The 12354-nt window shown below is 36.8% G+C and overlaps 1 protein-coding gene across 4 annotated transcripts; it reads left to right on the top strand.

Moving 5' to 3' along the window:
- The first annotated feature begins 1009 nt into the window (after positions 1-1009).
- On the top strand, positions 1010-8688 carry LOC116727886 (solute carrier family 22 member 4-like). 4 transcript variants are annotated; one of them, XM_032575558.1, is made up of 11 exons: positions 1010-1133; positions 3316-3747; positions 4826-4929; positions 5020-5174; positions 5377-5548; positions 6256-6382; positions 6533-6633; positions 6703-6917; positions 7695-7877; positions 8089-8224; positions 8407-8688. In XM_032575558.1, the coding sequence occupies exons 2-11, from the start codon at positions 3340-3342 to the stop codon at positions 8459-8461; spliced, it is 1656 nt and encodes a 551-aa protein (XP_032431449.1). In that variant the 5' UTR covers positions 1010-1133; positions 3316-3339; the 3' UTR covers positions 8462-8688. The 4 variants fall into 4 exon arrangements, with proteins under 4 accessions (XP_032431449.1, XP_032431451.1, XP_032431448.1 ...); XM_032575560.1 differs by having other exon boundaries at positions 1013-1133; positions 3482-3747; XM_032575557.1 differs by lacking the exon at positions 1010-1133 and having other exon boundaries at positions 2323-3747.
- Positions 8689-12354: the final 3666 nt, after the last annotated feature.

The raw sequence follows: 12354 nt of genomic DNA on the forward strand, positions 1-12354 counted from the left end.
AGTTGGGTTTGTGTCTGAATTATGAAGCAGAGGACATCCAAAGACTAACTTTTGAACATTAAAATTATTTAAAGCCTGTCAAACTGCAATCTTCCTGTCCCCTTACAACATTATACGCCTTAATACTTGAAGAAAAGCACAAACTTCTTCGTTAAGTCGTTTGTTCTGTGACATAAAAATGATTCATACTTGGCATTTTCATGCTTTTTTTATGCTGCAAAATTCAAAGAGTTAAAATCTGCAAGGAAAATATTATAACATCTAAGTCTATTTCTCATCAGTAAAAAGGATGGACTAGGAAATACTTCACTGGCAAGATAGCATAAAGAAAACACTCTTCAATAGTTGTACACTGGAAACCAGATTTCTAAAAAAAAAAAAAAAAAGTTTCCATATAATTTACAAAAAGAAGTCAGACTTTTGAATTGCAAGGGTAATGTAATTACTTTAATGTTTTTGCTTAAGCTTTATTGCTGCGGTATTTAAGTGCAAAATGAAACACCAATCTTAGCTTTTGATGCTAACAGTGGTAAGCACTAAAACCTGAACTCTAGATTTAGTAAAACCTACCAGATGTTCTAAGTTCCTCCAGACTTGTTTTTATTTATTTAATTTGACAGTAATATGGACAAGTTTAGGTTAGTAGTTCCTTTTTAGAAACCATTTCCTGAACTATGGAGATCTGCCGCCTTACAGCTCAGTGCTATTATAAACAGTGACAGAGAAATAAATCTTTGTGTCTCATCTTATTTATGCCTCATGGAAGTCATGGCTCATTAATTCAATCAATTTTAAAAATACTGACATCAACAAATCTAAATTCTGGTTTATTATTTTTATAGTTTATAAGTACGGATAACATGATGTGCTGAGACGATTTACATCCCATCAGGTCTGGTCATTGGGGGAAAGCGACGCGTGTAAATTTAGCTTTTAATGCTCCATGATTCTGGCAGCTGTAGACGGAGAGCGTTGGTTCTTCCTCGGTGTTTATGGTTACGGACAGAACCGACAACTTTCCACCTGAGCAGTTATATATCAGCTGTTGACCTGAGGATTCTCCCGTACTGTGGAAAAGTTACCTCCACTAATACATTATCCACAGGACATCGCCCCACTGCAACTCAAACTTGGTAAGTTATGTTTTTTTTCTTCTTTACTGCATACCACATGTTTGGTCAGTCAAGCCCCTTCGGTCTAAGAAATGGTTTGAATGAAAAGAGGTGGGCTGACGCAGCTAAACCGATCTCTATGCTATGCAGTCAGTAAACATTCAGTAAATTATCTAACAGTGAAAAATAATTCAGAATAAATGTCTGCTTTTTGCATTGCTTTGTGGGAGCCTGTTTAACACACGCGGCTGGTTCCTCTGAAGAGCTGATGTGAAGTTAGCATCCCTGCTGTGACATGACTGACTGCAGCAGCTCACATTTCTGCACAGACACACACACAAGTGTTATTTTGGGGGCTTATATGTCAGCCATTTGAACCCAAGGAAATTCTTGTGGATAGACATTTCAACAGTTATATCTCTAATCCAATGACTTTATTACAAGCATAACAAACTTTTATGATCTCACTGGGTTATTCCTAAATATATTACAATCTAATTTCATGACACCTGCAAAAAATAAAAAAGGTAAACTAATCTACTTAGATTTTCTTCTTTTAAAATATACACATACATTTTCTAGTAGACTAACATTCATTCCTTAAACATGAACTTCATGTCAAAGGTGTAGGCATTTATTTGACAGGACGCCGGCAGAAGTGGAGCAAACCTCCGACAAACAAACGGTGTAATAATGGCAGAGGTAGTGGAACTCGATGCGTTAATCTGTGTAATGTACCTTTAGCATCCCGACCCACACTCCATTCCAGTAGATGGCGGTAATGCACATCTAAACGTTGCTTGCCGACTGCCATAAAAAAGAAGAGGAAGAAGAACTCGAAGCGTTAGCTCAAACATGTTTTGAGTCATTTTTGCCTTATCAGCCAAAACTGATAGGCGAGAAAAATGTCCAACCGGTCCTACATCATAAAAATGTCCAACCGGTCCTACATCATAAAAATGTCCAACCGGTCCTACATCATAAAAATGTCCAACGGGTCCTACATCATAAAAATGTCCAACCGGTCCTACATCATAAAAATGTCCAACGGGTCCTACATCATAAAAATGTCCAACCGGTCCTACATCATAAAAATGTCCAACCGGTCCTACATCATAAAAATGTCCAACCGGTCCTACATCATAAAAATGTCCAACCGGTCCTACATCATAAAAATGTCCAACCGGTCCTACATCATAAAAATGTCCAACGGGTCCTACATCATAAAAATGTCCAACGGGTCCTACATCATGTCTGTAAGGTTATTTACAGGAAACAACGGAGAGTCGATGTTAAAGCCCAAGTCTTTCTGAGCACAAGGTGTGAACGCTGTGAGTAATGACTTAAATAATACCAGCTTTGAAAATCTGCCTTCAGGAAATGCTTAAAAATAAAAACTAGCATGAAAATGTGCTTAAATGTAAATACCGTAGTTAGTGCAGCATATGTTTTCATGCTGCCGTAGAGCTACCGTTAAAATTTACACACATAAAATCAAGCAGAAGTACCTTCACTTTTCTATCTTTGATTTGACTATCAATAAGTGTCTTTATGAGAAAAAATGGGATGTTTTCTATCAGGTACCTTTGTGCAGACAGACGTGTGGTAGTTTCCGTCGATCAGTTTCATTCAACAGGACAGGAAGGCTGCAGGCCTTGATCCATTTCTTGCATTATTCCAGACTCCGTTTAGGTTTTGGAAATGTAATGAATTGTAATTCGCCCTTTAAACCCTCTGGGTAACTGCAGTCAGGATCATGTTCCCCACTGACAAACCTTGACCATGACTTCCTATTTTCCTGGAAACCTCTATGACCGCAGTGTGTTACAACTGAGGAACTCTGGTGTTCTGACTATCTGTGCTACCTAACAATCCGTCCTACCATGTGGCAATGCGCATGCGCACACTGATGTTACGTCACAGGTTGCTTACGCAGTAGCTTTCTACAAAACACCGTCAATGTTGACGGAGGTTCAACATTGCTGGTTCAACATTGCTTACTTCGAGCCAAATCGCGACCACCATTGGTCAGTTGCTGACAAACCTCCAACCGTTGCCATGATATCAATTATTATCAATATGCTGCTGGATTCTCCCAATAGCTAAAGTTGACATTTAAATTTGACCCGCGCTTTACATTTTTCACAAATATTAAGAAGATAAGAGCTGAATGAACCAAACATCTGCTTGTGTTTTTGTGCAGTCTGTTAGGTTTTTATGTAAGAGAATGGATATCCAAGAGGTCAGGGACTATGACACCATCACCTCTTTCCTGGGATCCTGGGGACGCTTTCAGATGAGGATTTTTTTAGCGCTTTCCATCAGCATAATTCCAAATGGATTTGTTGGCGTCTACATTGTTTTTGTAGGTGATACCCCGCCTCATGAATGCCGCATCCCTGAGAATATCAGCATCAGTGAGATGTGGAGGAATGTGTCAGTCCCACTGGAAACAGTCGATGGCGTCACAAAGCGCAGCTCCTGCTGGAGGCTTAACCTGGAAACAGTCAGGAACTACTCTCAAAAGAACTTCATCCCAAATGTGGATGTGAATGTCAGTGAAATTCCCCTGGAGACGTGTTTGGATGGATGGACATACAGCAAAGAAATCTACCAGTCAACCATCGTTACAGAGGTGTGTGAAAAGCTTATCTTTATTTCAAAAGGGGCAATAAAGATCTTAGCAGATTACTTTAATGTAAAAGTTTTAGTTTTTTGTAATATTTCTGTATTTGTTTTAAGATTATCAAGCATTTCAGACGACAGTGAGAAATGGGCAAAAAGGTTTTTGTATTTCTATTTCTGAGCCCTTGATAACAAGGTAATTCTATTTAAACTTCTACCGTGTTACAAACTTATTAAATAAAATGTACATAGACATAAGCTGGCTATAATGTAAAACAAAATTGTGGTTTCTGGTTTTATGCTCTCATCATGAATGATAAGAAGGTGAAATATTCTCATTTTTATCAAGGCCCAAACAGCAGACGGTATTTTTTCTACAGAATATGTGCAATGCAAACAGTTATGTGAGAGTGTGAAGGCTCAGAGCCAACTGACTGTTGGTTCTGACTGTAAACTACAAGTATGAAAATATGATGAAATACTATTTTTTTTAGGAATTGCTATGCCTGTTACAAATGACTGATAAATTATTAAAGCTGCAGCATAACTTTTATAAAAAATATTTTTTTACATATTTGTTGAAGCGGTCACTATGTTGTGATAGTGTGGTATGAGACAGATAATCTGTGAACTACCAGAGTCAGGGAGGCGGGTCTTAGTGCTGTCAATCACAATCTTGTGTGGTGCAGCTCATCCTCCCTCTCCCCTTTGCTTTGTGCTACGCTGGAGCTAGCATAGCCTGTTGTCAATGCTAGGCTAGTTAGCATGTCCACCATTGATGACAGATGAGCAGATTTCCTGTAATGGTGAGTTGTTTCTTTGCCATTGGCACATTTAGCAGTGAGTACATGAGATTGATTGACAGCGCTAAGACCCGCCTCCTGACTCTGGTTGATTGTTTTTGGTGCATTTCTACAGACTGCAACAGCAGCTCAGGCAGGAGGTGAAACAGATTAATATTTTCACATATTATCTGCCTCATAGCAAACTGTCACGACACGGTGACAATTTTAACAAATATCTAATATATATATACTTTTTTTTCAAAGTTACATACTTGAGCTTTAAGAAGATGTCTGATTTTGCAGTGGAACTTAGTATGTGAGAATCAATACAAAAACCCACTGACTACCTCCATTCATTACATCGGAGTTCTGTTCGGAGTTCTGTTCTCAGGCCAGCTGTCTGACAGGTATGAGCTGCATATCGATATACTTTCCCAATCAGTTTAATTTCTCAGTAAGGAATACATGGAGTCGAATCAAATGTATTTCTTCCACAGATTTGGAAGGAAGCCCATCCTGTTTGTCATGATGGCTGTTCAAACTGTGGGGCTAACAGCACAGATCTTCTCTCCAGGCTGGGAGGTCTTTCTCCTAATTTTCTTTATTGTTGGTGCTGGGGGATACTCCAACTATGTCATTGCATTTGTTCTGGGTATGCGTTTTTAAAGTAAACTTGATAATATTAGTTAATTACATATATATAGTTATTATGTGTTTTGTTTTTTATCCTATCTGACCTCCTAAATCAGGCCGTATTGGGTACAACTAAAGTTCCCAAGTTTTTCAGAATGTGACATTATTAAATGTCAACAATTCTCCATAAACACATATAAAAATATGGCATTCACCAACAGGAGCTGAAGTTCTGAGCCCTAAAACCAGAGTGGTTTTCTGCTCACTCGGCGTATTCATGAGCTCAGCTTTGGGATACCTGGCAATGCCTGTCGTAGCCTTCTTTCTCCGTGAATGGCGGATGCTGCTGATCGCCATGGCTGCCTCTGGCCTCATCTACATCCCTCTGTGGTGGTAAGAAAATTTATACATGCTGGCTTTTAGTTCGTTTTTTTTAATGTTGATTTAAAATATATTTTTCATACTTAAATCAGGCTACCTTTGTGCAGAAGGTTGTCATAACAGTTTTTTCTTTGTCACTACTAAAAGGTAACTAATTAGCCAAGTTTAAAAGAGAAATTGCATATTAACTGGATTGTGACTTCTGGGACCTGCTGTGCTCCAAATGTTAGAGAAACAGATTTTTAGAAACTTAATTATGTTAAATTTTAAGTCGGCATTTATCTGCTATGGACAGGAGCATTAATATCTTCAGTTTGGAGAAATAAGTATTTGATGACTTGGGGGCATTGTGTATTAAATGCTGAACTTTTATCCTCACTCGGTTCTAAAATATGGCAAAAAATAAATAATGTACCTGATTCTGATTAAATATAATACTGCCCAACATCCCAATGGTAACGGACATACAGTACGTCAACATGATGTCCCACTAGATTCGTTTACTGTCCTCACATTTTGACCTGCATAACACTGCCATTTTTTACTTAAGCATGCAAGATAAGATATATATATCTTAAAGTTTAGAACCTGCTTGTATCTGTTTAAAAATGTTCATGTGTTTGTTTAGAACACATGTACATAAATGAGGTTATAGCCGAGTTAGTTACTCTTTAAAGTAGTTTAAACACTATGCAGTTGAAATGTTTTTATGCGAGCAGGTTTATCCCAGAGTCTCCTCGCTGGCTGCTGACTCAGGGGAGAGCAGCCGAAGCAGAAGCCATTCTTAAAGATGCAGCGAAGCTGAATAAAGTCGAAGCTCCAGACGCCATTTTTACACAACCAGAGGTACGTTTGATAGTCTGTCCTTTAATATTGTATTAATATCATTTCATATTTTTTGTGTAGTTGCAAAAGTTCCCACAACATTTTTTATGGGAAACTGTTTTTTCTTTCTATGTTTGACCTGCCTTTGTTTTGGTATTTCTTTTGTCAAAGATTGAAAAAATATTGATGATGCGAGACAAGAAATTCAACATTTTGGTCCTTCTGAAAAGCTGCAACATTTTCAACACAGCGTTGCTTTCTTCAAGCTTGTGGTATGTGTGCAGTAGAATTATATTATTATTCTCACCTGTACTGAAGATTTGTCCTGAATTGTTTGGCAGGATGATCGTCGCCATGAACTACTTTGCTTTAATCCTCAACACCTCGAACCTGCACGGCGACCCGTACCTGAACTGCTTCCTGTCTGCTGCTACAGAGGTTCCAGCCTACATCGTTGTCTTGTTGCTGCTGCGCTACTCCTCCAGACGCCTGTGTCAGTCTGCCACACTCTTACTTGGAGGCATTATGATCATTTGTGTAAACCTCATTCCGACAGGTAAGATCCTGACAGTCAGCTCTATTCACCACGTTCACCGCCAGAACAGTCATGTTGCGTTTTTCACACGTCAAGTTTTATTGTTCCTAATTATAAAACTTTTTCAAACTTTAGCTACAAATTGAACATTTGGACATTTTTGTTCTATTTTAAGGCTATTTTCTTTTTCCTTGTAAAGAAAAAGTATTTTGCAAAGCAAAGAACAAAGATGAGAAAAGTTGCTGATTCTAAATAAAATGTGGACAATCTGAAAGAATTTCACTTATTCAAGCAGTTTTAAACTGTGTGTCTGGATAAGATCCATCCATCTAGGGAATAACTCCTGGTGGGATTATTGATGCAATGTCTGCATCGTCCAGACATTTCATAAAATTCAACAATGAGTTTAGTAAACATGCATTAAATAAGCAAACTCCTGCAGTGACACACATGTTACCAACACTTTGCTTTAAATCAGAATCTTACTTGAATAAAACTTTTGCATTTTGGATGTTTTTGTAAGATTGGAGCAACAGAAGTTGTATCTAAATGTGTGTGCCTAAACATTAAGCTTATCATAATCATTTTTTTGATCTGTAATTAAACATTACATGACAATCTATGTACAGTTTTTTTTTTTTTTATCAAAATTGATGAAAATAACTTTTTTTATCAAAATTGATGAAAATAACTTATTTTTGTCAAAGTGAGCACATTAAGGTGGTTTCAGTTTGCAGGGCAGTTATTTTTAAATTGGATCAGTTGATCTGATTCTTTAGTCTGATTTTGTGGCCTCAGATTTTCCCGGCGTGTCTCTGCTGCTGGAGATGGTGGGAAAATTTGGCATCACGTCGGCTTTCTGTGTTTTGTACGCCTTCACGGCGGAGCTCTTCCCGACCGTAATCAGGAATACAGCCATGGGATGTTGCTCCACAGCCGCACGGATCGGAACCATCATCTCCCCATTCATCATTTATCTAGGTGAGGGTAGAACATATTGGTGAAATCTGTGACAACCTTTTAAGATACAAATACTTTAAAAAAATGTATTTGACGTCAGTGAGAGTTACTGTAGTGTCTCATGTTTTATCTTATTATTATTCACTAAACAAACAAGCATTTTGTTTGGTTTAGAAAGTACTTGATGTTTCTCTCAGTAGATATTAAATTAGCTGGCTCGGTTATGTCGCAGGGTTTTACTTCAGGGCTCTTCCATACGTAGTGATGGGTGTTATGGCCGTCTGTGGTTCTGGTTTCTGCTTCATGCTGCCAGAAACGCATGGAAAAGCTTTACCAGAGGCACTATCAGACATGCAACAGCTACATGGGTGAGTTGTTTGCAATTATTTAAGAAGTTACACTTATTTTTGGTAAAAGGTTTTCTTCATTCTGTTTAATCATCTTTGATTGGCTTTTTCTGATTCTGTGCATTTAGGATGATAGTTAACTTTATCAATGAGCATTTGTGCAGAATTGTTTTTCCTGATATTTTGTTCCTTTGTTCAAACAGGAACTGTGTGAATAAGAAAAAGGAAGCAGAAAATGAAGAGAACACACATATATAATGGGTAAATGTTATTACAAATCTGCTGCTTCTGCCGAAGATTTTATCTATTTGTTGGGCTTGTCTTAAAGACTGACTGAAAATAACTGATTTAAATTTTCAGAAGGTATTTTATTTTTTTAATGCCATTTCTTTCTTATGATTTTATGAACAGACCAACACTTCATTGGAAATAAGCAGTAAAATGATACAAATTGTCTAACAAATAAAAATCTGACTAGTCGTGCATTTGTATTCACCGTCTTTACTTTGATGCCCCTAAATGAAATCCAGTGCAACCAATTGCCCTCAGCAGTCACCTAATTAGTCAATGAAATATAAGTTTAAAGTAAAGTTTGATTGTTTTCTCAAAGATCAACAGCTGAGCTGGGAGAATCCAGGACAGCAACAATAATTAGTTTTTCATTTTCCTCATTTGGCCTTTATGAAAGAATGAAAAACAAAAAACTTTAAGAAGTCCAGTTTAAAGTTTGAAACAAGCATGTTCAGATCAATTCGATCATTTGAGTATTACTGAAAAGTCCATTTATTTCACTAATCAAATGAAACACATTATATAGAATATTTAGGCAAAGGCTGATTTTTTTAACAGCTTTATTTCTGCTAACAGCTAATAAAAACACAACATTCAAAATTTGAATATTACATCAGACCAATGAAATGTGGGCTTAATAGAAAAGTATATTTATTACCTGCATGAAGATTATTTTCAAAAGGTATTTTTAATCTGACAAACGGGACTCATTGGACATTTATTCTCATTTTTTGAATAAATAAAAAACACGGAAAAGATGGAGAAAGTCCTTTGGACAATTTTGAATTTAACTGAACTTTTGGACCTTAATCCAAAAGCTGGAGCTGTAAAATGAACAAACCGTCTCCACCGGTGGCACAAGGTTAGCAGCCGCAGCATCCTGACGATTTTCCTCACCAGAAGTTAATTTGAGTTGATGGGAAGTTTGATGGAGAAAATCTGTTAGGAGCTTCATTTGACTTTAAAGTGGGGTGAAGGTTCACCTTAAAGCAGAATATCAGTGTTAATGATCAGAACTGCACTGAAACAGATTAGATTAAAGCATATGTATACATTCGAATCGTCCAAAACTTGAAAACTGATGTTCACCTTTAAATGTGGCCAAGCTTGATCTGTTTAGCAAAAAAAATGGAGATGTTTTTCACTGAGAAAATAAATTAACACCACACTTCCAGTTGATTATCTTTTAAAACAGGCTCAATACTATGTGTTAATTTAACACATATAGGTTGGTTTATCACAAACACAGGCAGAATCAATTTTGTATAAAGATATGATATAAAAGTGATTGGGTTTTTAATAAAGATTTTTTTGTGCTACCTATCCATTTAATTAAAAAATACATTTAATATGAATAAATAACATTTACACTTATAATAAACTATTATATTTTGTCCTTTTCCCCACAGATTTAAAAAGTCTAATATTTCCACTTTAGATGAGAAATATCCCACATTTTAGGTGTTTTTTGTTTAGTTTTGCTTTTTTTTCTGTAAAAATGGGACAATGTTCAGCTGAGAACCTTGCAGACATTTTCTTTGTGACATTTATCAGGGTATTTCAGTGGAAGCCGTGAAGGCGTCACCTGTTACCGTGGAAAGACCGCCGTCATTTCACTTTCACTTCAGCTCCAACACGATGCACAACATCGGCTGTGGAAAGATCTTTTTAAATACTCTCTCCTTGGAGGTTATTTTTCTTTTTAAAATCATCACTACTAAGCTGTAGATGTTGGCATTTCGTTGTGTTGGATTATAATTAGCTTGGATCCTCCGGGCTGATCGACATGAAACAGCTGCTGGAAATTTAAAGCAACTGCAGATGAAATTAGGGCCAAAGTAAAAGTGAAACCATCCGGATTCTTCAACGGTCTGAATCTTTGTTCGTTTCGCCGAGGCTCTGTGGCTTGGATGGATTTTAATTCACTAAAACCGAAGAATGTGATGGATTTAAGGTAAGTTTTATGTTTTTAATAGAATTTGTGTGGCTACAGCTACTCTCGACGATGATGATGATGATGATGATGATATCATTAGTTTTTCTTCAGCTGTCCTGATGCTTTTTTAAATTGTTATAGCTTCATCCTTGATGATATTTTATAATATATAAAGCCATCTTCTTTTTATTACACATAAATATAGTTTCGGTTTAATAATGTACGTGCATTGCTGTTCAGTGTTTTTACCCATCCTCATTTTTATCGTTTAGTTCTCTGATTGCATTTTGCGAAATCGCTCTGATGACGGATAGTAAAAAAATAATATTAGTTTAATACGTAAGAAACTTAAAATACATAAATATTCCTCATTTTGATCGATTTTAAAATAATTTTTAGTTCATATAAGGAAAGGCTTTTAAAAGCATAATATCATAAATGACCACTTGATGGCGACAAAACTACTTTGTTGGTGACGTGAATTTCTGATATTGATTTATTTTTTACTTTTTAAATTGAGCTGGTGTGAGGCATAAGCAATAAATAATCATATCCAGCAGCTTGGGTTGAAGCTGGAATAAAAAACCATGAATTATTGACAAATATTCATAATTTCAATAATTTTACATTATGAACATGTGTTTTGGTTTTCGTCTCAACTTTGTCCCAGTAAAGCTGCACAATCCAAACCTAATAAGCCAGTACAAGATCTTGTATTGCATCTATTTCACAAAGAAATTTCTAACTTTACTGCTTTTGATTTTTTTATTCTTATTTTTTTTCGTTGGGTGTTTTGGTGGTATACTGAAATTTGACACTCCGAAAACTTTGAAACCTTTTAAGAATAGATCAAGCTCTAACAAACTGCTAACAGGATTACGATCGGGGGAGTTTTCTGGCTGATCTCTGAGTGACTATCGCCTTTCCTCATAACACTGTTTATTACGACGGTGCGTTGGATCGCTGCTCTTGGATTATTTTTGATCTCAGTTTATATTAATAGTAGATGCGCTGTAAGTGATCCCACTCCCCTGGACTCAACCCGACTCATGAAAAGCTTCAGGATGTTATGCTGTCATCATGATATTAGTCATACTATTGAATTCTGCTCTTTCCAGCTGTCCTAAGCAGCCTGCAGTGAGCTTGGTGTGAGAAAATAACCTTTCTTGCAGCCTTGTTGCTGCCCTTCTTGACCCTTCACACATGTCCAGAAGTCCTGGCCTCACTGAGTCCAGAAACCCTCACACCTACCTGCTGCAGTTTCTGAGCAAACTCTTCACAGATCTGAAGAAATCTCCTGTACCTCACTTTGGAGTCCTTTGTGATTTTGGGTGGTCTGTGTTTTGTCTCGTTTGTAACAATAATCCACCTGTGCAGTCCTTCTAAGGGACAGTATGGAGGTTTCCAGCACAATTTCTGTTTAAAGGAACCATTCTGATCTTTCAATTTAATCAGAATTATGCCAGCTGCCTCGTCTTCCCCTGTATGACTGTCAGTTCCTGCAGCTGCATCATGTTGACACTCTGTACTATACAGTCTCATTAAAGTCTTAAACATATTTCTGCCTTAGGACTGAAAAAAATTAATGTGATTAAAAATGTTTAATATTATTATACTAATTTCAATCTGTGATCACCACTGGTCTTGAGCTGTTTGGTCTTGTGTGCTTGAATTTAACTGTTAATGTGAAGGACTGTGATATATTTTTCACTTCTACCCTGATTGATGCAAATGATATAATTTAAATGGATGCTGGAATCTGATTCTAAATCTACAATCCCAGTGGTGCAGTGGTGAACTGCACCACTGGGAGTTCACCAGTGAACATAGTTTATCTAATTTTGATGCATAAGTCATTTTAAGCTATTGCTATTTAGAAAAACTGAATATATTGATGCAGAGCTTTAAGACTAAATGGATAAAT

The sequence above is a fragment of the Xiphophorus hellerii genome, chromosome 11 (genome assembly GCF_003331165.1).
Source record: "Xiphophorus hellerii strain 12219 chromosome 11, Xiphophorus_hellerii-4.1, whole genome shotgun sequence".
Classification (NCBI taxonomy): Eukaryota; Metazoa; Chordata; class Actinopteri; order Cyprinodontiformes; family Poeciliidae; genus Xiphophorus; species Xiphophorus hellerii.

Excerpts from the sequence above, each read along its gene's own strand:
- LOC116727886 (XM_032575557.1), top strand. The coding sequence starts at position 3,283 with ATGAACCAAACATCTGCTTGTGTTTTTGTGCAGTCTGTTAGGTTTTTA. Across the intron at positions 3,748-4,825 it reads AGTCAACCATCGTTACAGAG|TGGAACTTAGTATGTGAGAA; the intron begins GTGTGTGAAAAG and ends CTGATTTTGCAG. Across the intron at positions 4,930-5,019 it reads TCAGGCCAGCTGTCTGACAG|ATTTGGAAGGAAGCCCATCC; the intron begins GTATGAGCTGCA and ends TTTCTTCCACAG.